This window comes from Schistocerca piceifrons, chromosome 7 (genome assembly GCF_021461385.2).
Source record: "Schistocerca piceifrons isolate TAMUIC-IGC-003096 chromosome 7, iqSchPice1.1, whole genome shotgun sequence".
In the NCBI taxonomy this organism is placed as follows: Eukaryota; Metazoa; Arthropoda; class Insecta; order Orthoptera; family Acrididae; genus Schistocerca; species Schistocerca piceifrons.
The window spans coordinates 50,132,995-50,159,434 of NC_060144.1; the positions used below are offsets into that span (position 1 = coordinate 50,132,995).

At 41.4% G+C, this 26,440-nt stretch overlaps 1 protein-coding gene across 2 annotated transcripts in view; it reads right to left on the reverse strand.

Moving 5' to 3' along the window:
• The window catches only part of LOC124804604 (UHRF1-binding protein 1-like), a 433,274-nt gene that overhangs the window by 14,267 nt on the left and 392,567 nt on the right, over positions 1–26,440 (reverse strand). For both annotated transcript variants that reach the window (XM_047264799.1, XM_047264798.1), the window contains one exon: positions 12,761–12,912. In XM_047264799.1, coding sequence (XP_047120755.1) covers positions 12,761–12,912 — 152 coding nt within the window. The remainder of the gene's footprint in view (positions 1–12,760; positions 12,913–26,440) is intronic.

The following is a 26,440-nucleotide window of genomic DNA, read 5'->3' on the forward strand; positions in this document are numbered from 1 at the left end:
TGAATCGCTGAATAAGCACACACAGCCATGGTGATACAAAGTAGTGCCATGTAGCGTGAAGTCCTAAGTGCACACATCAAATTTTAAGAATTTAAATCACACCTAAAATGTTGCAGATGTAATTGTTACACAGGTGTCTAGCAGAGGAAAAATCAAGGTAGTGTATGATGTTTCATTACAGACTACTTCCATTAATGGGGACTTTAATTTGTTGACATGAAAGATTTACAAAAATTTCTGACCACAAATTTTATGGTAATTTTTAAATAATGTATATTTTACTAACAATGAAACAGTTCCTTATTTATGCCTTGTACTAGTCACACTTGATAAAAGAAAAATTAATGCACTCAGGTGTTACACAGTAATTACTAGTTTTTATTTAGGCAGAATTATGATGGAGAAAAAATGACATGGCTTTTGTTCTGCATACTGAGTTGTGTACCATGAATACTTGATTAAGTTATTCATAAAATGTTATCATGTCAGTGCGGGCCTTCATGGTTTTTTTCAAATGATGTTTAGTTTTAGTCTGATGATGCAGACTGACAATACACAAATGACTGATTTTAATAATACTAAAATAACCAAAGAGCTAGCAGAAATTATACTGTCCAACAATTTTCTGAAAAATGCTTTACACTGTCAAAACATTTCTTTATTTAGGGTCTGAACCACAGTTCCAGGCAGAATCTGAATTATATCAACAGTCTTGCTGCCGTCATCCTATGCACAAAAATGTCATTTTATCGAGGCCAAGAGCCCAACAAATGCAAAAAATAATGTTCTGCATCTGGTAAGATGATGTTTCACGTAAAATACAGAAAATTATTCTCTCCCATTTTTCCAGAGTTTGTTGCATCAATTACAAGATTTTTGCAGCTGCACAGTCTTTCTTTTTTAAATTTTTGGCCCTAATTTGTCTTGAGGTTCTGGAAGACAGATATAAACCTGTGGAAACAGTAATCCGCTGATACTTCCCACTGGCATTGTTGTTTATGACTGCACAGGGGACTCTTTTTTCGATCAAAACAATAAACTGTGGCTTGCGTGCAGTTCTTGCATGAAACCTGACTGACTCACTTTATACACAATGTTTTAGGAAATAACCTGAAGCTACCTGTTAATGACATCTCCTCTGCATGTTCACTTGAAGTAAACTTGGTAATTTTGCAACTTCCTTTCCTAAATAATTTGCTGAATCTGTTTAACCAGACTGAAGAAGCCTGGAAATCCGTAATGTTCATCTCACTTGCAATTGACAAAGCCTAGATTTCCTTCTGTAATATTGCATTGTCTTTCAAGATCTAAATAGTTCAATAATTCTTCTTTCACATTTTTGTGAGTGTCATTTTGGTGCATATTTTGTACTGTGTGAATCTTTCTTCCATTAATACAATTCACATTCAGATTTTACAAAATGAAACCAACTTTTCACACAGCTTAACTTTAGGCATTTTCTCCCTCCTTTGTTTAACAAAAAAGTTTACAGCCCTTTTTTGCCACCAAAAGCTATTGCTCTCCATGTTTTCTTTGGGCTAGGAAGGTACTGCATTTCTGCTTTGGACTTTAATTAGCAAAACAATCACTGTTCGAACCACAATTCACAGAATCATCATAGTTATTTCCTTTTTCACCTAACCTTTCCACAATTTCTAACAAAATCTCAACATAATTCATATGAATGTCCAAGAAATCATCAACCAGTAATAAATAACAGGTATGCAAATCTTCAGGAGAAATATCGATTTTGACTGCATACCAGTCTTCAGATTTTATCACTACTGTTATAACTTCAAGTTGAACAAATATATTACAAGGAAGACACAATACATGAAAGTCACAGATCAAGTAAACAGAGTAAGACGTGTGTACACTTTAACAGTCAAATCATAACTGAGTCCGAGTCTAGCGGCCTGTGGCTGGCCGGTCGCTTAGGTGGCGCTGCTGCTGCATCGCTGACAGACAGCGCTGCATGTAGAGGACGTGCGTAACTGCATGTAGAGGACACGCGAGTCACAACACTTTTCCCCCCTCTGAAGTTTTTGCACAGGTCTTGATGGAGGTGGCCTGTAGATTGCTAACGTGCATAGGTGTTGTTTGACTGGCCGTAGAGTCTCGAGGCTTCCCGTACGGCCGGAAGTGTCCCCGATGATAACGGGTCGAGATGACAGGAGACGTGGGGGTTGAATCTGCTGGGGCCCCATGCACCAATCTGCCTGTTGCGGAAAGTGCGGTTGATATAACAGGAGACATGGGCGATGTGTCCGCGTCTGTAGGAGAAGGAGGCGAGTAGAGTTGCTCCAGCAGATGATGGTCATCTGGTTCCTGCATGGGCTTGTCTCCTGGTGGCGTCAGTTCTTGTGCTGGCACCGATATGATGGTGAGAGGACTGTGTTGTGAGTAATGAGAGATTCCAGTATCCCGAGCGTCAGGTAGAGCCGAAGGTGGTGTAGCGGCATCCGGAACAGGTGTTGCCGGCACACGAGGCCGAAGCTGGTCCGAATGACGCACTGCAACACCCATGTCCGTCTGGATTTCATATAGGCGTCGGCCACGGTGTTGTAAGATGCAGCCAGGACTCCATTTTGGCTGCCTGCCATATCCCTGTACCCACACAAGGTCATCGGTGGTGAATCGGCCAAGCGAAGGCACCCGCGGCCGTGAGGTGGAAGGCTGCAGAGGATGAAGTAGCGTGCGGGGCTGTCGGCCATGTAAGAGCTCAGCCAGGCTGCGGTCACCAATGGGGGTGAAACGGTAAGAAACCAGAAATTGGAGAGGCGCATCATCAGCAGCAGAAGAAGTCAGGAGTTTCCTCATCTGAGACTTAAATGTGCGGACCAGTCGTTCAGCCTCACCGTTTGACTGTGGATGGAACGGAGGGGCCATGATATGCATCACGCCGTGACGGGCACAAAAATCCACAAAATCGGAAGAGGCAAATTGTGGACCACTATCGGTAAGAAGAGTACAGGGAAGACCTTCCAAAGAGAAAATGCGAGCTACAGCATTGGTGGTTGCCACAGTGGTAGGCGACGTGCAACTGACAATGAAAGGAAAGTTAGAATAGGCATCAATAACGAGAAGCCAATAAGTACCTAATGAATACGCTCCCAGGGCTTCTCAGGCGAAGGCCACGGTGACAAAGATGACTTCGGGGCAGCAGCTTATGATGCACAAGGGCCGCAGGCAGCGACCATGTGTTCGATTTCAGAGTCAATGCGAGGCCAGTACACATGACGGTGCGCCAGAGATTTTGTGCGAGAGACACCCCAGTGCCCAAGGTGAAGGAGGCGCAAGACCAAAGCACACAAAAACGCACGTGCCACAACACACGGTGAAGCATTTTCAGTGGAAAGGAGGATAACACCATCCCTAGCCGTGAGGCGGTAACGCAAAGCTTAGTAGTTCCACAACGGATCAGAAGTCTTAGCGGATGGACGATCTGGCCAACCCTTCTGAATACAGCGTAAAACCCAGGAGAGGGTAGGGTCAGAACCCGTAGCAGCTGCCAGCCAGTCCCCGGTGATGGGGAACCCGTCCACAACCCGCTGCTCGGCAACATCCGGGTGGAAACACAAAAGTTTGTCCCTATTGAATGCCAGATCAGGACCCATGGGAAGGTGAGACAGTGCATCAGCATTCGCATGTTGAGTCGTCCGCCAGAAATGAATCTCATAATTGAAACGAGACAAGTAAAGAGCCCAATGCTGGAGGCGGTGTGCAGCCTTGTCGGGAAATGACATTGATGGATGAAACAAGGAAACAAGTGGTTTGTGATCCGTAACAAAATGAAATTTGGATCCATAGAGAAAAACACCAAACTTATGAAGAGCATAAATAATGGCCAAAGCTTCGTTTTTAATTTGAGAATACTTTTGTTGGGCATCCGTGAGCGTTTTGGAGGCATAAGCAATGGGTTGTTCAGAACCGTCAGAAAAACGGTGTGCAAGGACTGCACCAACCCCGTATTGAGAGGCGTCTGTGGCAAGAACAAGATGTTGGTCAGATCGATAAGTAGCCAGGCACGGGGTCTGTTTCAGCATAGTCTTCAATTTCTGGAAAGCCGCATCGCATGACGCGGACCAGTGAAAAGGCACGTTTTTATGCAACGGCTGAGCCACTGAAGCAGCGGACTGTAAAAACTTGTGATAGCATGCTATTTTCCCCAAGAAGGCCTGCAGTTCCTTAAAAGATGTAGGGCGAGGAAAGACATCGATCGCAGCGACAGTTTGCTGAAGCGGATGAATACCATACCAAGAGAGTTGAAACCCCAAGTACGTGATAGATGCCTGAAAAAATTTTGATTTCTGAAGGTTACACTTAAGACCGGCAGTATGTAAGACATGAAAAAGTGTGCGGAGATTTTGAAGATGTTTGGCAGTGGTGGAGCTAGTGACAACAATGTCATCCTGGTAATTTATACACCCAGGGACGGTGAGCAATAATTCTTCCAAGAATCGCTGAAAGAGAGCAGGGGCGCTGGCAACCCCAAATGGCAATCATTGGTATTGATAGAGGCCGAAAGGCATGTTAAGGACCAGAAACTGCTGGGAAGCAGCATCGAGAGGAAGTTGATGATAAGCTTCTGACAGGTCAAGTTCAGAAAAATACTGGCCTCCAGCAAGTTCAGTGAACAATTCTTCAGGTCGAGGCATAGGCTAAGTGTCGATAAGGCATTGAGCATTTACAGTAGCTTTGAAATTGCCACAGAGACGAATATCACCATTTGGCTTAGCAACGACAACGACAGGAGAGGACCACTCACTGGAAGTGACAGGAAGCAAGACCCCTGAAGCAGTGAGACGATCCAGCTCCCATTTGACCTGATCACAAAGGGCCACAGGAATGGGCCGAGCCCCAAAAAACTTAGGCCAAGCAGTGGGTTTGAGCATGATATGAGCTTCAAAGTCGTTTGAACGGCCTAACCCACGAGAAAAAAGGGATGAAAATGTTGTCAACAAGGAATCCAATTGAGCATAAGGAATAGCATCAGAGACAATATTGACAGAGTTATCTATGGAGAACCCAAAAACGCGAAAGGCATCGAAACCAAAAAGATTCTCTGCGTTACTATGGTTGACCACAAATATGGGAACAGTGCAAACGACCTATTTGTAAGATACCTCAGCATCAAAGTGTCCCAAGAGAGAAATCTTCTGTTTATTGTAAGTCCGTAATTGCCTAGTGACAGGTGACAGGATTGGAGACCCCAACTGAAGATACGTCTAAGAATTGATGATAGTGGCAGCAGAACCAGTGTCCACCTGCACGCGAACATCTCGACCAAGTATTTGGACAGTGAGGAATAACTTCCCTGAAAGGGAAGAAGTACAATTGACAGACAAAATAGAATCAGAATCAGCATCATGTTCATAAACATCATGTATGAAGTCGGATTTGCAAACGGATGACACGTGACCCTCTTCTTTGCATCTGTGACACACGGCCCAATGTTGTGGACAATCTTCTCGTGAATGTTTCGTAAAACACCGCGGACATGAAGGAAGCTGCCTTGGGTTTTGCTGCAGTTTCTTAGAGGTTTGTTTACAGTTAGGACAAGGCTGCGCTTGGGAGCGTACTATGGCCACGTCGGCCGGCAGGGACACGCCACATGCTTCGTCAACATCGCACAGAGGTTGTAGTTCCCTGACATCGCACCATGCCTCTATTTGCACTTCAGTGATGCGAGAAATTTCAAAAGACAGAGCGATGGACAGGACTTCATCTAGAGTCTGATTTGCCAACTGAAGAGCACGTTGCCTAACTTCTTTGTCGGGCGCCAATCGGATAATAGCATCCCGTACCATGGAATCGGCAAAGGATTCTTTGTGAACTTCAGTAACAAATTGACACTTTCTACTGAGGCCGTGAAGTTCAGCAGCCCAAGTGCGATAGGATTGATTCGGTTGTTTTTGACAACGATAAAAGGCAACACGAGAGGCTACCAAATGTGTTTGCTTTTGAAAATAGACGGATAGAAGTGAGCACATTTCAGCAAAAGACAAAGACGCAGGATCTTTCAAAGGAGCCAATTGCGATAACAACTGATACATTTGAGGTGAAATCCATGAAAGGAACAAAGACTTACGTGTTTGTTCGTCCGCAACATGAAACATCAAGAAGTGCTGTCGAAGACCTTTTTCGTAATCAGACCAGTCTTCCGCCATCTCGTCGTAAGGAGGAAAAGGAGGGAGAGACAACGATGAGAGACGCCCCGCATTTGATGCTGTGACAAAAATCACGAATCGCATTTATGAGAAGCATTTGCTGTTCTATGAGACCTTGCAATAGTTGCTCTAAAGTAGCCATGGAAACATGTGGGTCAACGATGGAAAACAAAGATCACTACCTCGTCGCCAATTGTTATAACTTCAAGTTGAACAAATATATTTCAAGGTAGACGCAACACATGAAAGTCACAGATCAAGTAAACAGAGTAAGACGTGTGTACACTTTAACAGTCAAATCATAACTGAGTCTGAGTCTAGCAGCCGCTGGCTGGCTGGCCGCTTAGGTGGCACTGCTGCCACAGCGCCGCATGTAGAGGACGCGCGTAACTGCGAGGCGGAACTTTGTAAGATCGGCGAGTCACAACAATTACAAAGTACAAAACATTATAGTGATTAAAATTCTTCTGGGTATTATGCCGCGTCATTGCTAAAACTAACAATAATGAATATTGTTAGTTTTTAGCAATGACGCGGCATAATACCCAGAAGAATTTTAATCACTATGACACCGGCCGTGGAAGCCTACGTTCTTATACAAAACATTAATTGGATACCCCATTATTGTGAAACTCTGGAACCGCACAAAGAGAGATGGTGTTACACAAGCATATATGAAGAAAATGCAAAGAAAATTAATTGTTTTACCTCCAGTGTTAACATTCAGTGATACCAGAAAGGCACCTGCTAATTATTATGGATATTGAATAAGTTGAAATCAAACAATGGAAACTCCAGGTAGGAATATCGACAGGGCAGGAAAATACAGATTGCTACTTACAGTAAAAAAGACATGCTAAGTTGTGGACAGGTACAATTAAAAGCGTTCGGCCACAGCCTTCATCAGCAAAAGAGAAACACACACCATTCAACACACAAGCAAGCACACCTCATTCACTCATGACTGCCAACTCCAGCATCTTGGGCCAGAATGCGACTATCAAGTGGGATGCAAACAGCAGTCTAGAGGTGGTGGGAAAGGGGAAGGGATAGTAGGTGGGGAGAGAGACAAACGTTGTCCGGTGGAGGAGCGGGAAAAGATGGGCGTGAGCATTGGCAGAGGGTGACAAATAAACAGGGTGGGAGATGAGAATGGGGAAAAGATGATAGGACAGAGGGGGTGGAAACTGTTGGGTGGAGATTTGGGGACATTACGTTGCCATAGGTTGAGGCCAGGATAATTATTGGAGCGGGTCAGAAAAGCTGGTGGTGGAGGGAAGGATCCAGATCGCTCAGGTAGTGAACCAGACATTGACATCAAGTATGTTATGTTCAGCTGCATGTTGTGCCAGGGTGGTCAACTTTGCTCTTTGCCAACTGTAGCCATTCATCCTGGTGGACAGAGGGTTGGCGTGGCCTGGCCCGTGATGGGATAGGATAAACCTGTGACAGGACTGGCATAGGAAGTACTGGGTGGGTGGACTCGGCAGGTCTTGCACTTGTGTCTTCCACGGGTACATATGATCCTTGTGGCAAGGGGGTGGTATTGGGTGTGGGCAATGGCACACCACTTTAGGAGGGGTAGGAAGGACATTGGGTAGGATGTTCTCACTTCAGTGCATGGTCATAGATAATAAAAGCCTTGGCGAAGACTGTGGTTCAGTTGTTCCAGTCTGAGGGGGTGGTGGTGGGTCACAAAGAGGATACTCCTTTGTGTGGCTGGTTCTTGGGCATGGTGGGAAGGGGATTTCGGGGGGGGGGGGGGGGGGGGAATTGCATGGGAGATCTGTTTGCAGACTGTCTGTGGGTAGCACTGGCCTGTGAAGGCCTTGGTGCGACCCTGACTATACTGAGCAAGGAAATTCTTGTCACTGGAGATAATGCCATCCCTGACTGCCAGACTGTATGGGAGGGATTTTTTTGGTGTGAAAGGGAAGAAAGTAGTCAAAATGCAGATACAGTTGGTGGTTGTTGGGTTTAATGTTGATAGAGGTGTGGATGGGGCCACCAGAGGGGAGGAGGTCAACATCTAGGAAGGCTGGGTTGAGGAGGACCATGTCAAGGAGAGAAGGTGTTGAGGCTGTGAAGGAACGCAAATAGGGTGTCTTGCCTCTGTGTCCAGATTACGACAACATCATCAGTGAACCTGAACCAGACAAGACGTGTGGTGTTTTTGGAGGCTACGAAGGTCTCCTCTACATGGCCCATAAAAAGGTTGGCATAAGAGGTTGTCTGTGGGTACCCATGGCTGTGCCACAGATTTGTTTATAGGCTTTCCCTTCAAAGGAAGAGTAGTTGGGTGTTGGGATAAAGTTCGTAAGGTGTATGAGGAATGAGGTAGTGGGTCTGCAGTCTGAAGGACACTGAGAAAGGTAATGTTTAATAACAGTAAGACCATAGGCATGAAGGATGTTGGTGTATAGGGTGGTGGCATCAACAGTGACGAGTGGGGATCCAGGAGTTAAAGAGGTGGGGATGGTGAAAAGACAGTGAAGGAAATGGTTGGTGTCTTTGTCATGGGTGGCTAGATTACAGGCAATTAGTTGGAGGTGTTGGTCAATTAGGGCTGAAATTCTTTCAGTGGGGCACAATAACCAGCCACAATGGGAAGTAAAGGATTTTTGGGTTTGTGGATTTTGGGGAGCATATACAAGGTTGGTGTGTGGTGTGTCACAGGGGTGAGGAGGGAAATGGATTCTGGGGGTAGGCTCGTGACAACTGAATTCCAGTCCGAGATGCTGGAGTTGGCAGTCGTGTGCATGATGTATTGAATAAGTTGCAAATTAGAGTGAACAGTAACTGTGAACAACTTTGCCAGTGAAACTATCAATGGAACTGGATTTTGCTTTATAAATTACGATCACATTGTGCTGTATTATTTGTTTACTGATGTGCCGTCAATCAAGTGTGTGTACCTGCTGTATTGCTCACACACAGACTGCTACAACTAAGGCAGGGATGTATATTTCCCAGACACCTGGTGAACTACAAATTTGGAAATTTTCAAGTTTTTTTTTAAATACTTAGAGTGTGCCTTAGCAGCTTAAGTTTTGATAGAGCATTTCTTTCAGAGTATTATTCCTGTGTGAAAAATTTCAGGGTAGGTTTCAACATGTCAGACTGGACCATTCCACTGTGAGATGGCTACAGATACTTATTTCCTCCACTTGCCTCTGGCCGGACAGCCATGTTCCATTCTGAGAATGATGCTACAAATTGGAAGCTGTGCTTTCATGTAGCTAATAGAGCTATAAGTATTCATCACTTGAGGAAAATAATGGTGATGAATTTTTGAAACATGTTGTCACAGGTAATGAGACTTGGATATCACATTTCACACCAGAAACAAAGAACCAACCAATGGAATGGCATGATTCACAATCCCTAATGAAACCAAAAAAAGCAAAACAATTTTTGAGCACCAGAAAGACTATGACTATGGTGTTTTGGGATCGTAAGGGTGTCCTGCTCATCAATTAAATGTCTAGGTGTGAGACCATAAATGCACCAGCCTACTGTCAGAAACTTCAATGACTTCACAGCACCATTGGAATGTGGTGTGGTGTGACATCCGCTATACAGTCGAGACTTAGCCCCAAGTGATTATGACCAATTCCCCAAATTGAAAGACGTTTTGATCGGACACTGCTACAGAAATGATGATCAACTTAAAGAAGCCCTTAATGAGTGGATCAATAACTTGGCAGCAATTACGTACGCAGAAAGCATAGAAAAACTGGTAAAACAGTACAAAAGCCTATATTTGAATGATGACTACATAGAAAAGTAGCTAAACTATCAAATTTAACAATACTATGAAAGGAAAGTTGCTCCTCACCATATGGTGGAGATGCTGAGTCACAGATAGGCACAACAAAAAGACAGTCACAAATAAGCTTTCGGCCATTAAGGCCTTCGTCAACAATAGACAACACACACACACACACACACACACACACACACACACACACACAAATGCAGCTCACACACATGACTACAGTCTCAGGCAACTGAAACCACACTGAGAGCAGCAGCACCAGTGCATGATGGGAATGGCTACTGAGTGGGGGTAAGGAAGAGGTTGGGGTGGAGAGGGGGAGGGATAGTATGGTGGGGTTGGCGGACAGTGAAGTGCTGCAGTGTAGACAGAGGGCAGGGGAGGGGAGAGGTGGGGAGGGGAGTGATGTAGCAGAAAAGGAGAGAAGTAATAACTTTAGGTATCAAATTGTATGTAAGATACTATTTTGTCTAGCTATATCAAATAAAAAATTCTAAAGAAAAAAAACTTTCTTTACTTTCTGAATGACCCTCATATAATAGTATCACTCACACATTCATCAGTCACAGGATAAGCAGTGTGATGCTTGTAATTCAAAGTTTACAACTATACAAAGACCCATAAATAATGACACCTTGTAATGTAGCAAGTTATTATGAGATGACATTTGTTGCAGTAAGGCATGCAGCTGTCTAGTAAAGTGGCTGCAGGATGGCTATATTTGTTTTCATCTACGAATCTAAATAATCCATATTAGTTATTATCCAATTTTGTTCAAATCTGATACACAGTCTTTTGTTATTAATGGAATGATGCTGTCAAAATTTCAGATTTTTATTTATTACAGTTCTGGAGATAAAGAGTATTAACTAAAACTCCTAAAACCCACAGTTGTTTTTTAAAACCAAGTTAGGAAGAATAACAGATTGACTTTCACTATCATTTGAAGCCATTCCAAAATTATCAGTTCATAAAAATCAATTAATTAGAATTTTCTTTAGAAAACTTTAGCCACTGCGCATTACGTAATACAAAAATCGGTCAAAATTATTATTTAATTATATTTTGCCACGTGAGTGCGTGAGAATGGTTAAGAGTGTATGTGGGACAAACTTTAAAATTTAATATTTCATTTTACGTAAAACCTTGCACAAACAAACTGTGGGAAAGTTATGTTGCAACCACGATTCAGGTGACGTAAGTCGGTGTGCGCTTGATTTTGTATAAAAAGTACGCAGAATGGAAGTTAGAGGTGGAATAAGTTTTTTTATCAATTTGAAGAATATTTTGCACTTCGTTTATTTTGATTAAACAAAATACAAGAATTTGAAGTTTTGCTGACATTAATTACTATCAAGTTAGTGATTGGATAAGGCAAGATTTTCCGCGAGAATGATCTGAAAAGGAACATTCTGACTGGTCGTTTAGATCAACAGCCAATCAGAATTAAGCTGTTCCCGCATGAATAGTGAAGTGACAGATAGGAGACTACCTCAAGAGGAGTTGCTTGCTAGCCGGTCTATGGATAACACGATGTCAGATCGCTCCTTAAAAATACTCTGTAAGATGAGAAAATAGTGAGCTAATTTTGGTTCAAACATGTCATGACTGAAGTGACCGGAGTTATGAACATTTTAATGAAAGTTTGGTGTTTCTAAACTGAATAGTTTGAGAGATATGAGCATGTGAACTTTTTGGTCATAATAACAACTCTGCGTGACATGTTTCGTGCTCTGTTCAGAATATTTTGGCGAGTACCTCTTAAGAGAAATACCACTGAAATGACCGAATGTTTAACTCGTGAATAGTTGTGGGTCTGTGACTGGTAGAACGTGAAAATTAATCGGGTCGGACTTACTAAAATTTTTGTTATACAGACAGTGAACTTTGAATGATATCGTTTTACCCTATTAAATACGATAGCCATTTCATGTGTTTCAGTATGAATAAAAAGCAGTGTTAATCTAATTTTAAACACTTTTCTGCAAGTAGAATGAAGATGCTGAATGCCTTGTTTTTTTTTTTAATCATTAACTTTCAGGAACTGACATTCAACTAGAGTTATGCGACCTCTGTGTGGTAGGTATTAGGTAGTGGTTTCATCAACGCTGCTTTAGACTGCCCAGCATGTATCTGCTATCACAAAAGTGCAGACGACCGACCCCAACGTGCAGCAACCTGTAATTTTACAATGTTCTTTGCACAATGTAATTATCCAAAATTAATTGTTTACAAGCATTTCCTTGACATGTTATCTCCTTTAACTACTGTACCATAATCTTAGCAACACATCAGGTCTCCTAGTTTTGTTCCAGCGTTTTTTCTTTTTTAAAAAAATTACAGTATTACACAATTCTCTTCCCATTAATGTAGGCCAATGATTTTGGGATTTTATTCACAATCTTTCTCATTCTGAACCATATGCTATTCTGGAATGGTATACTTCTCTGATTCCCATTTTTGATATAACATTTGTTTAGGCAACAATATTTCAAATTTCAAGCTTTTATGCAACTACCTTCATGATGTTTTTAAATGTTTGTTTTAATACAGGAGCAATTTTACTGTCAGTTAAAAATGTTCTCTACGGTACACATCTGAGAAACTCATTCTACTATAAATATACCTACCTCATGCATTCCAGATTTGAGGAGATTAGTACAAGTAACAAAAGTAACACAAATAGATGATTGCGATTTTCACTCTCGTTATATTCCTTACATGTCACTAATCTTATTGGTGTTCTCAAGATACAAATTTTTGGTGCTTAATACTGTTCCTATGAATATTTACGGCATTAATTTTGACTTACTTGACAGTCTTCCACTGCTTGTCTTAATGAGCAATTTTCTTCTGCAATTTTTTCCAATGCAGCCATCCGACGTTTCAGCTCAACATTCTCAGCCTTGAGTTCTTCATTACTTTGTTTCAACTTGCAGATCTGACTTTCATACACAGCATTTTCTGTTTATTAGAAAAGGAATGCAGTTACAGTATATACCAATGAAAAACAAAATTCTTGTCACATAAAAGTATCTATAACAAAAATATTCAGTCAAACGTGTGCAGTTGTTCAGTTGATGTCATCACCTCTCACACAGTCACATATGCAGCATAGCAGAATTTGAAACCATTTGCTAAGAAGATACTTGTATAGCTAACTGCCATAAGAATCCACTCTGATCAGAGCACTAGATATAATATTACAATGTTTCCACTAGGTCTATTTTTGGGGCTACTACTCCACAGGACAGAGCCACAGAGTAAATAAAGTTACAACTGAAAAAACTACTCGTAAAGCAGAACACTACGGCTTTGACAACATGATGCATCTCAAAGAACATTAATTTAATATCGTCCAACAAACATATAGAGTTCCATAAAAAAGATGACTTTCTAATAACAATACAGAAAAATGTGAAGATATATGGAGTATGAAATGTGTTATGCTTCCTAAAATATTGTTTGGAAATAAATGAAATTTAGTAAGTATGTCTATATGGATACAAGTCATTAGGGAAAATAAAACAACAGAAAATCCAGGGTGGAATAATGAGAATATTATGAAAAGGATACATTGCTACTCACCGCATAACGGAGTCTGCAGCACAGTATCTCATCTATACGGTGAGTAGCAATCTATCCTCTTCATAATATTGTCGTCATTGGATACAAATTATTATTACACTTGTTTATAGCTATTAAAAACAAAGGAGATAGTGTATATAGTGGGTGTCTGTTTTTAATGTTTTCTCTACTATTTCAACAGCTACTTTCAGTTTCATTTTTGCAATGTTTGGACACAATCCACAAAACAAATACTGCCCAACACATGCTTAAAGCAGTACAGTGTCATATGTTAATTCAGGAAAATACCAGTGTCTTACTGCAAACAATGTATTTGTTAAAGTGGTATTTTATGTGCCCATCTGAGGAGTGTCAAATTAGTCTAGTTCAACATACAGTTTAACGATATTTGTTAATAGGAGCACTTTTATTTCACTTGCTACCTGTTTCCAACATATCACCTTACGGGTTATGACAGGTTATGTTGAAGCCTGGCCTCTTTGCTAATGTGCTGGACCCAGAATCTGAGAGATCTATTACGATAGAATGTGGGGCTCTTAGGTCTAGGGTCTGATGCAGATTTGCCCATGCCCCAACAACACGAAGGCAGGCCACTTTTTTGGGTGTTGCTTTGTTTACTTTTGCCTCCTCTGCAACCTTTTCTTTAAAATTAATTAACAAAACATAAGAAACCTATATCCAAAGAAAAATAAGAAATTATAAATAATTACTGAAAAAGAAGTAGATAGGAAAGGTTGAAGGAGTACATGAGGTTCTTGCCATCATGTCACAGCAAGGGGGCAGGTGTGGAGGAGGAGAGTTCAGAGATACCTTGGAAAATCATCGACCCACACACATCCTTTTTGGAACCATCTTTAGTGATCTATACTACTTTATTCTATATTATTGGTAGAGATATGTAGTTTGAAGTAGTCACTGCACTGCAACTGCCTTCTCAAATTTCAAAATGCAACAGTGACAATAACAAACGTAATTGTTGGGTTCAAATTAATGATATGAATATAATAGAGGGAAACATTCCACGTGGGAAAAATATATCTAAAAACAAAGATGATGTGACTTACCAAACGAAAGTGCTGGCAGGTCGATAGACACACAAACAAACACAGACATACACACAAAATTCAAGCTTTTGTGTTTCCGCTCCCGGGATTGGAATGACTCCTTACCCTCTCCCTTAAAACCCAAGAGGGGTAAGGGAGTCATTCCAATCCCTGGAGCGGAAAGCAACGTTGGCAGGAAAGCTTGAATTTTGTGTGTATGTCTTGTTTGTGTGTCTATCGACCTGCCAGCACTTTCGTTTGGTAAGTCACATCATCTTTGTTTTTAGATATATTTTTCCCACGTGGAATGTTTCCCTCTATTACATTCATATCATTAATTTGAACCCAACAATTACGTTTGTTATTGTCACTGTTGCATTTCGAAATCTTTCCTGTCATCTCATTTTCTCTTTCTGTTTTTGCAAGTAGTTTCACTTTGTATTCACCTTCTCCTCTTTACCGAATCCACCATACAATTTTATCCCGCCTATATATACTCAATAATACGTAGCCCACTTCCAAACCATACCCAAAAAATTTTTTTCCGCTTTCAACACTACTACTGCTATAAAATCCACCGTTTCCAGTTCACAAACAGTTCCTTTCAGCTATTAAACAGCCATTTCGGCTAGTTCTAATAACTTTCGCTTTTTTTCCATTTCCGTTTTTCCCACATCACTGATCTTTTTTAGCCGCTTCCCACAGGTTTTTACGTCACTATTTCTTCATCAGACAATTGTTAGCCTCATTTTCACAATCTGCCACCACAAAACCACTCCTTTTAATACATTTACAATCAGTTTTTTCGAAATTTTCCGAATTGCTCCACCCTTTAATGTGTTTTGGCGGCAACACAACCACCTAATCTTTGTGCACATCTTTGTCTACCAACCCAAGTTCACCACAGGATCAACATAGCCCACCTATAACCAACACTTTTTTGCCTTTTTTCACACCAGATCTCCAGTTGCTTTCTAGTTCACCATTATCTCTCCCCATATAATTTTATTTTCATTTTCATTTCAGCCTCATGTTACACTTTCCACCTTCTAATACCATGTCACCCTCACAACATCCCCACAACGACCCCATTAAGTTTTATTTACATTCCCTCCACAAACATGCCTTCGCCTTAGCCAGATTACACTCCCATATTTTATTTTCTCAGGCTTGTCTGACATTTGGCATTACCCCCAAAGGCCTCACACTTAAAGTTCCCATCTCTGGCTGTAACCCTTCTTTCCATCAGTCTCTATACCAGTTCCAAACTGAACAATCCATTGCCCTCACCTACCTAATCCTTCACCTACACATCAACTCAGCCAATGAACACACCCGTCAACTCCTATCCTTAGTAAAAGTCCTCAATCTTTCCTCTCCCACATCTACACCGGCTGTTCAGAGAGCATCCTCCTACAGGCCAACTGCAAATTGCCACCCTCCACCTCAAAAAACTATCCAATCTCCTGGTTTCCCACCTCCGGAAAGGCAACTCACTCACCCTTCACAACCTTTCCAGCAAACCTCAACCTCCTCTCATTGCATACAGACCCAGTCTCTCCCATCTACTAAATCTCCCACTTCCAGCTCCTCTCCCCCCAAAACCTCAAAATTCCAATCAACACAATCTGGAACCACAACACCCTAATTCAGTAGTTATCCTTTCCTCCAAACCTCTCTCCCAATCTGAAACCTCTGTCCTATCCAAAGGCCTCACCTTCAAGCCCCACTCCCAGATTCAACCAAACAGCCCTTGTCAAAGATTTACTGTCCTACACCCGTACACACTGCTGGAAATATCACTTTGCCACGAAGAAAAATGATCCTAATCCTACTCTTAATGATCCAACTCCCCAAGGCACTATCCAAATTGAACCCTGCCTGGAACAGTTCCGTCCTCCGTCACAGCGGGACCCAGCTCCTCTTCCTCAAAATCACCCTCTCCAAACCTTCCAGGAATTTCTGACTTCCAGCCTTGCCTCTCAATCCTTCTTAAAAAACCTTAATCCTACTCCCAACATCATCACTGCTGAAGCCCAGGCTATCCGTGATCTGAAGGCTGACCGATCCATCGTCATTCTTCAAGCGGACAAGGGTTCCACGACCGTGGTACTTGATCATTGGGAGTATGTGGCTGAGGGACTGCGTCAGCTTTCAGACAACACTACATACAAAGTTTGCCAAGGTAATCCCATTCCTGATGTCCAGGCAGAGCTTCAAGGAATCCTCAGAACCTTAGGCCCCCTACAAAACCTTTCACCTGACTCCATCAACCTCCTGACCCCACCAACACCCCGCACCCCTACCTTCTACCTTCTTCCTAAAATTCACAAACCCAATCATCCCGGCTGTCCCATTGTAGCTGGTTACCAAGCCCCCACAGAACGTATCTCTGCCTACGTAGATCAACACCTTCAACCCATTACATGCAGTCTCCCATCCTTCATCAAAGACACCAACCACTTTCTCGAACGCCTGGAATCCTTACCCAGTCTGTTACCCCCGGAAACCATCCTTGTAACCATTGATGCCACTTCCTTATACACAAATATTCCGCACGTCCAGGGCCTCGCTGCGATGGAGCACTTCCTTTCACGCCGATCACCTGCCACCCTACCTAAGACCTCTTTCCTCATTACCTTAGCCAGCTTCATCCTGACCCACAACTTCTTCACTTCCGAAGGCCAGACATACCATCAATTAAAGGGAACAGCCATGGGTACCAGGATGGCCCCCTCGTACGCCAACCTATTCGCGGGTCGCTTAGAGGAAGCCTTCTTGGTTACCCAGGCCTGCCAACCCAAAGTTTGGTACAGGTTTATTGATGACATCCTCATGATCTGGACTCACAGTGAAGAAGAACTCCAGAATTTCCTCTCCAACCTCAACTCCTTTGGTTGCATCAGATTCACCTGGTCCTACTCCAAATCCCATGCCACTTTCCTTGACGTTGGCCTCCACCTGTCCAATGGCCAGCTTCACACGTCCATCCACATCAAACCCACCAACAAGCAACAGTACCTCCATTATGACAGCTGCCACCGATTCCACATCAAACGGTCCCTTCCCTACAGCCTAGGTCTTCATGGCAAACGAATCTGCTCCAGTCCGGAATCCCTGAACCATTACACCAACAACCTTTCGCATCCCGCAACTACCCTCCCGACCTGGTACAGAAGCAAATAACCAGAGCCACTTCCTCATCTCCTCAAACCCAAAACCTCCCACAGAAGAACCCCAAAAGTGCCCCACTTGTGACAGGATACTTTCCGGGACTGGATCAGACTCTGAATGTGGCTCTCCAGCAGGGATATGACTTCCTCAAATCCTGCCCTGAAATGAGATCCATCCTCATGAAATCCTCCCCACTCCACCAAGAGTGTCTTTCCGCCGTCCACCTAACCTTCGTAACTTCTTAGTTCATCCCTATGAAATCCCCAAAGCACCTTCCCTACCCTCTGGCTCCTACCCTTTTAACTGCCCCCGTTGTAAAACATGTCCCATGCACCCTCCCACCACCACCTACTCCAGTCCTGTAACCCGGAAGGTGTACACGATCAAAGGCAGAGCCACATGGTAAAGCACCCACGTGATTTACCAACTGACCTGCGTCCACTGTGAAGCTTTCTATGTGGGAATGACCAGCAACAAACTGTCCATTCGCATGAATGGACACAGGCAGACAATGTTTGTTGGTAATGAGGATCACCCTGTGGCTAAACATGCCTTGGTGCACGGCCAGAACATCTTGGCACAGTGTTACACCGTCCGGGTTATCTGGATACTTCCCACAAACACCAACCTGTCAGAACTCCGGGGACGGGAACTTGCCCTTCAGTATGTCCTCTCTTCTTGTTATCCGCCAGGCCTCAATCTCCATTAATTTCAATTTGCTGCCGCTCATACCTTTTGCCGCCGCTCATACCTCACCTGTCTTTCAACAACATCTTTGTCTCTGTACTTCCGCCTCGACTGACGTCTCTGCCCAAACTCTTTGCCTTTACAAATGTCTGCATTTGTCTGTGTATGTGTGGATGGATATGTGTGTGTGTGCACGAGTGTATACCTGTCCTTTTTTCCCCCTAAGGTAAGTCTTTCTGCTCCCGGGATTGGAATGACTCCTTACGCTCTCCCTTAAAACCCACATCCTTTCGTCTTTCCCTCACCTTCCCTCTTTCCTGATGAAGCAACCATTGGTTGCGAAAGCTTGAATTTTGTGTGTATGTTTGTGTTTGTTGGTGTGTCTATCGACCTGCTAGCACTTTCGTTTGGTAAGTACATCATCTTTGTTTTTAGATATATTTTTCCCACGTGGAATGTTTCCCTCTATTATATATATATTTGTTTGTTTGAGCTGTCCACTGTAATTTAGTAATCATTGCTGCCACAGCCGTATCATGGTAACTGATACCAGTTTCAATGTGGTCATCCTCAGATAGGTCAGGTTCATTTGTTGCCATTAGATATAACACATTTTCGTCGTATGTGGAGTTCCTAACCATCTATTCTCTGCAGTTTTCAGAGAAGACACCTAGTAATGTTTCACAGGATGTATTATCATGCACATCACTAACAAAACTGTAAATTTCACAATTGACTGTCAGATGATTGAAGTCTCCACCAATGATTACAGTATGACTGGGAAACTTACGAACAAGACAACTGAGGTTTTCTCTAAAGTTTTCGGTTACATCAGGAGGTGAGTATGATGGGTGATAGAATGACCCAATTATTATTTTATGCCCACCCTTGATACTGAGTCTTTCCCAAACAGTCTCACATGCAGCTTCAATTTCTATCTTGGTGGACTTCAGTTTCTTGTCTACTGTGACAAATACGCCACCTCAATTTCCCATCTGCCTATTCTTTTGATATACAATCAAATTTCCCCCCAAAATATCACTGCTATTAATGTCAGGTTTCAACCAGCTTTGTCTGTCTAGCATTATGTGAGCTTCACTGCTTTTCAGTAGTATTTCAAACTCTGGCACTTCGTTGTGAATGCTTTGGCACTTAACCATTAGCATTTTAATACTATCACCCATGGGAGACACTTCTTTTGATCTTACACTGATAATTCTGAGTTTTCTACAGCTATCATTATCTGGACTACATTGAGAGTTGCCTAATCTAAGAATCCTTGTGTGCACCCTACACAAAATCAGCTGCCTTAGTAGCAGCCACTGATAGGCAGTGCACACCCATTTAGGGGGACCCTATTGTTCTTAACCCTATGGTGTAAGTCCAGCAAGTTGCCTAGCTTGTCACAGAACATTCAAAGTCTCTGGTTCAGTTCTTCCACTTGACTCAGAACCAAATGGCCATGATCAGTTCTGGGGACAATGCTGAAAATTGGGAGCTTCATTGAAGCACCACGTATGTCAGTGGAGAAACGGAGATTATGATCATAATCTCATTATAGCAATTATGGTTATGAAAGTTAATAAATCATTATCGTATTTTACAGACTATAAGACACTATGGACTATAAAACACACCTCAATTTTATTGTTGTCCTCTTTATATATAAGATGGTCTATACTGTCATTGAGAGTGTTACTTATGGCATACTTCTTGAAAGGTTTAACAATAATGTCTTCTCTCCCTCTAAACCATGACCCTTTTATCCACTGAAAAACTTGTTTGATTGTAGGTCATTTTAAAGCTCCCTTTGGCGTGAATTCATGTTGGATTTCATCCACCATCCATTTGATCCATTCTCTCTCGTGTACATCTTATATGGTTCATTTATCGAGACATGAAGAGGTTGTAATTGTAAAGTAAGTCCTCCCAGAATAACAGTAAACTCTCTATTTCCCTGTCCCAATTTTTCTTTCACAGAATTTTTCAAATTACTACTAAAATAGTCTACCACAAGAAGAGAACTCTTCTTCAATAAAGCACCTTTTCCTCTCTCCCACACCCTATTAATCCATAATTCCATACCAATTTTGTCCATCCAACCCTTGTCATGTTTGTGAACAACATAATTTGGCAGTATTTCAGAAGGTTTCGCCATTGTTTTGTGGTTGAAAATGATCACTGGATTAAGTTTAGTACTGTCGGCACAACATGAAAAGGACAACAGTGCAGTGCATCTTTTCACGTCCACTTGTTTTTACAATTACAGTTTAGCACCTGGCATGGCAAAAGTTCTGTTACTCAGCACACCAAATGTCAGACGAGTTTCGTCAGTATCTGCCATTTGGCTTAATTCCACACTGGTTTTCTTCTGAAGCTGAAGAATAAAGCAATGGAAAGACCATATTTTCTCTTCACACTCTTGTGGCATTTTCTGAATATTTTCTCTTCATACTCTTGTGGCATTTTCTGAGATACTTCAGTTTCGGGTTGCATGCTAAGTCCATGATGCTTCATAAAGCTGTTGCCCCAACCAACTCTGCTCTTAAAGTCTGTTAAGTTTCACTGTAGTGCTAGCGTATGAGTGTGTATTTGAATCATTTTTGTATTGATTCCAATGCCATTTTGACGGTGTCCTTGAATCCATTTCAATATGTCATCATCTAGTTTTCGGCATTTTGCATTCAGACTTCTATTTGCACTTTTTGTCTTCCTAATTTTTTTTAGTTGTCTTTTACGAACTTGCCAATTGCAAATTGCTTTTTCTGTTTGTAGGGGGGGGGGGGGGGGGGGTTTCAAAATACCACTCAGCTGCTCTGTCTCCATGTTCTTCTGAACATGCTATTACTTTCAATTTATTGCCCGCATCATATGAATACCTTTTACTTTTTCCATTATGAAACTAGCTACTAACAAAAATACTGTACCGTTACTGACAATGCAAATGACTTTCAATTCAGGTTCACTGGCACTGTATACAGCAGTGAAGCATCGTAGGCTAGACAGTGTTCTGGGGTTTTGACGACATACTTCGATGAAATATACTTTCAGCATCAGTGTACTTGAAATGTACAACTACAACAGTGTCAGCAAGCTTGTGAATACCTGCAACTCATGTTCATCGCATCAGTGCACTGTTGCTGTCAACTGAATCCAATGTTACCAGATAGACATAGGTTTCACACAGCACTGAATATATGGGCTTTTTTATATTATTTTTGTGTATAAGATGCACCAGAACTTTGGAGGCAATTTTTCTAAGGAAAAAAGATTGTCTTATAGTCTGTAAAACATACTAAGAAGGCTAGGAGAGTGTTCCTGCTAGAAAGAGCAGATAAATAGCTGTTAGCATCTCACTTAGATAGTGAACTGATGTCACTTCCAGTAAAATGAATGTAGTGGAATTATGGGCAAAGTTGAAGCAGATTTTAAACTGTGGACAATTATGTGCCTAGTAAGTGGATTAAGGATGGAAAAGACTCACCATGGTTTAATAATTAGATTTGGAAACTGCTGAAAAAGCAGTGGCTGCTGTACTTTTGGTTCAAAAGGGAACATGCAAATGATGACAAACAAAGGTTAAGTGTTGAGATCCATGAATCTGTGAAAAGATCTACGTCCGAGGCATACAAATACTACCAATGTCACACCTTAGCAAAAGATCTGGCAGAGAAACCAAGAAAATTCTGGTACTATGTAAAATTGCTGAGTGGGTCTAACGCATCCATTCAGTCACTTGTTGACCAGTCCGGTGTGACAGTTAAACATAGCAAAACGAAAGCCGAAGTTTTAAATTTCATGTTCCAGAAATTGTTCACGCAGGAGAATCATACAAGTATACTGTCATTTGTCCATCAAACAGACTCCCGTATGGACAACGTAGTAATAGGCGTCCGTGGTGTAGAGAAACACACGGAGTGGAGAACAAATAAGTACTGTAGTAAATGATGACGTTGACAGCACTGTCAATGTCATCATTTACTGCTGCACTTTAAACATAAGTTTAAGTACTAGAGTACAGACAGTTTAATCTTCAGAGCTATCAGCCAACTTTAAATGCAATCTTTAATGTTGTCAGCCAACTTTAAAATGAATATTCTAATGACGCCTTTATTCATTTGAAGAATGAAACCAGTAAATAAAAAATAAAAACTGTGACTTGTGGCTGTTTTCAAAAAAATCTTAATGACAGATTCTGCACAGGAGACAGTATTCACAGGTGAGGATTGTACTTGGGGTACCTCTGGTACCGGTATCACAGGTTACACGATTCTCAGGAGCTCTTCCAACACATCGATTCGCAGCAGAAGCTCTCAGTTTTTGGCAGTAGCCAAGGTGATTTCCAGCTGCTTACGAACATTAATAAACTCATCCCATGTTTGAAAACAGCATTCACAGTGGTGCTGCATTTTGGCTGGTGCAATGTATTACAGGTAGTAAATAAATAACTTTAAGCCCACTGATTATCTTTTAATCTCTTAGTCAGAAAGTTGCTAATCCCCTATTAGAATTGAAGCAAATACACAAAGCAAGATTTCTATTAAGGCCACAAAGAAACCTGTGCTAAAAATTAATAGTTTCCTAAATCAGTTTGTGGTTAACTATAGTCTGCTAACAGAGTCGAAAACAGAGTTAATTTGTTATTAATGTAGATAACATATAAGGCTACAACTCTTTTTACGGGAAAACTAGATGTAACACAATATGTTACTTAGAATATCTGATACAGTAACTAAATCACAAATGCCAATTTATTACAAATTATTCATAGATTATGCAAAGGGTATAACTGCTCCCAAAAATTTAAAAAAAAAAAAAAAAAAAACACATCTTAATTTGCACTTATATACAATGAAGTTCAGGAGTGGTGTAGTCTTTGCCAGTAACTGTGAACCACAAATGCTGATTTGCCATGAAATAAATTATGTAACCAAAACACTCATAATGGTAAAATATAGTTTCATAGTCATCCAAAAATTCTCAAAAATAAACTATTTCTCCTGTAATTATACAATGAAGTTAGAGAATGAGTGCTTTGAATGAGGATAGGCCTACTGTTCTCAAAAATTTTAAAAGAGCACACTCAAGTTTAAGCCTACAACTGATGATAACACTACGAGTTTACTGCAGCACTTACGAATGTTTTTAAATTTGACAATATGTCACAATACAAACAGGTACTGATGCAATCAAATGAAAGATTATGCAGAAGCAACATGAATAGTAAGATATGCGATTCTAGAACTTCAAATTGGCACATGAATCTTGTAAATGTGGTCTCACACAAAAGAAAATTCTGAAGTTGACTTTTATATAGAAACAAATGTGCCTATTGCACGGATTTTTCGCTTAGATGTTTCTGTGGACACTTCTACACTGGTGTACCAAAGAAGAACACTGCAGTATGAGTTTATCTAGGTCAAAATCATTAAATGTGCAGCACTAACAAAGCACATCATCTGCCTGTTGCAGCAAACATTAACTTGTGAATGTCCCACTCACTAGAGAGAATTTCCAAGTACTACATTAACATGTTCCACCGAATTCTTCATCCAGGGCTTATCATATCACTCAAAGAGCAACACAATATGTATATTGTGAGGAACATTCTCAACAATGTGCCTGATGTCATCCTCAAATGTATAAATTAGGTTTATGGTCCAAACTGCACACCTCACTATTATTAAGTGATCTTCTTTTTCAAGATTCTTCCCTAATGAGCTTAAATCACAGGTGATATCACTGGCTTTAAATACTTGTTACCTGGTAATCCCTTCCAAAACAGTTCTGTATCTGTTGTGACGTTTCCTCCTGTGACTACAACCCACATTTACAATGACATATTTTGATTATATATATATATATATATATATATATATATATATATATATATATATATATATATATATATATATATATAAAAAAAAAACAAAGATGATGTGACTTACCATACGAAGCACTGGCAGGTCGATAGAAACACAAACAGACACATACATACACACAAAATTCTAGCCTTCGCAACCAATGGTTGCTTCGTCAGGAAAGAGGGAAGGAGAGGGAAAGACGAAAGGATGTGGGTTTTAAGGGAGAGGGTAAGGAGTCATTCCAATCCCGGGAGCGGAAAGACTTACCTTAGGGGGAAAAAAGGACAGGTATACACTCGCACACACACACACATATCCATCCGCACATACACAGACAAATGTCTGCTTGTGTCTGTGTATGTGCGGATGGATATGTGAGTGTGTGCGAGTGTATACCTGTCCTTTTTTCCCCCTAAGGTAAGTCTTTCCGCTCCCGGGATTGGAATGACTCCTTACCCTCTCCCTTAAAACCCACATCCTTTCGTCTTTCCCTCTCCTTCCCTCTTTCCTGACGAAGCAACCATTGGTTGCGAAAGCTAGAATTTTGTGTGTATGTATGTGTCTGTTTGTGTTTCTATCGACCTGCCAGCGCTTTCGTATGGTAAGTCACATCATCTTTGTTTTTAAATATGTTTTTCCGGCGTGGAATGTTTCCCTAATCTATATATATATATATATATATATATATATATATATATATATATATATATATATATATATATATATATATATATATATAATGGAAGGAAACATTCCACGTGGGAAAAATTATATATAAAAACAAAGATGAGGTGACTTACCGAACAAAAGCGCTGGCAGGTCGATAGACACACAAACAAACACAAACATACACACAAGATTCAAGCTTTCGCAACAAACTGTTGCCTCATCAGGAAAGAGGGAAGGAGAGGGGAAGACGAAAGGAAGTGGGTTTTAAGGGAGAGGGTAAGGAGTCATTCCAATCCCGGGAGCGGAAAGACTTACCTTAGGGGGAAAAAAGGACAGGTATACACTCGCACACACACACATATCCATCCACACATACAGACACAAGCAGATGTCTGCTTGTGTCTGTATGTGTGGATGGATATGTGTGTGTGTGCGAGTGTATACCTGTCCTTTTTTCCCCCTAAGGTAAGTCTTTCCGCTCCCGGGATTGGAATGACTCCTTACCCTCTCCCTTAAAACCCACTTCCTTTCGTCTTCCCCTCTCCTTCCCTCTTTCCTGATGAGGCAACAGTTTGTTGCGAAAGCTTGAATCTTGTGTGTATGTTTGTGTTTGTTTGTGTGTCTATCGACCTGCCAGCGCTTTTGTTCGGTAAGTCACCTCATCTTTGTTTTTTTATATATATATATATATATATATATATATATATATATATATATATATATAAAAAACAAAGATGATGTGACTTACCAAATGAAAGTGCTGGCAGGTCGACAGACACACAAACAAACACAAACATACACACAAATTCAAGCTTTCGCAACAAACTGTTGCCTCATCAGGAAAGAGGGAAGGAGAGGGAAAGACAAAAGGATGTGGGTTTTAAATATGTCTGCTTGTGTCTGTATATGTGTGGATGGATATGTGTGTGTGTGCGCGAGTGTATACCCGTCCTTTTTTCCCCCTAAGGTAAGTCTTTCCGCTCCCGGGATTGGAATGACTCCTTACCCTCTCCCTCAAAACCCACATCCTTTCGTCTTTCCCTCTCCTTCCCTCTTTCCTGATGAGGCAACAGTTTGTTGCGAAAGCTTGAATTTTGTGTGTATGTTTGTGTGTCTGTCGACCTGCCAGCACTTTCATTTGGTAAGTCACATCATCTTTGTTTTTAGATATATTTTTCCTACGTCAACAAACGGTTGCTTCGTCAGGAAAGAGGGAAGGAGAGGGAAAGACAAAAGGAAGTGGGTTTTAAGGGAGAGGGTAAGGAGTCATTCCAATCCCGGGAGCGGAAAGACTTACCTTAGGGAGAAAAAAAGGACGGGTGTACACTCGCACACACATACATATCCATCCGCACATACACAGTCACAAGCAGACATATAGGTTACTACAAACAATTACAAGTGGCATGTTTGGTGTACATTAGCCTGCAGAAAAGCAGATCCATCAGAATATGAGCCACACTGGAT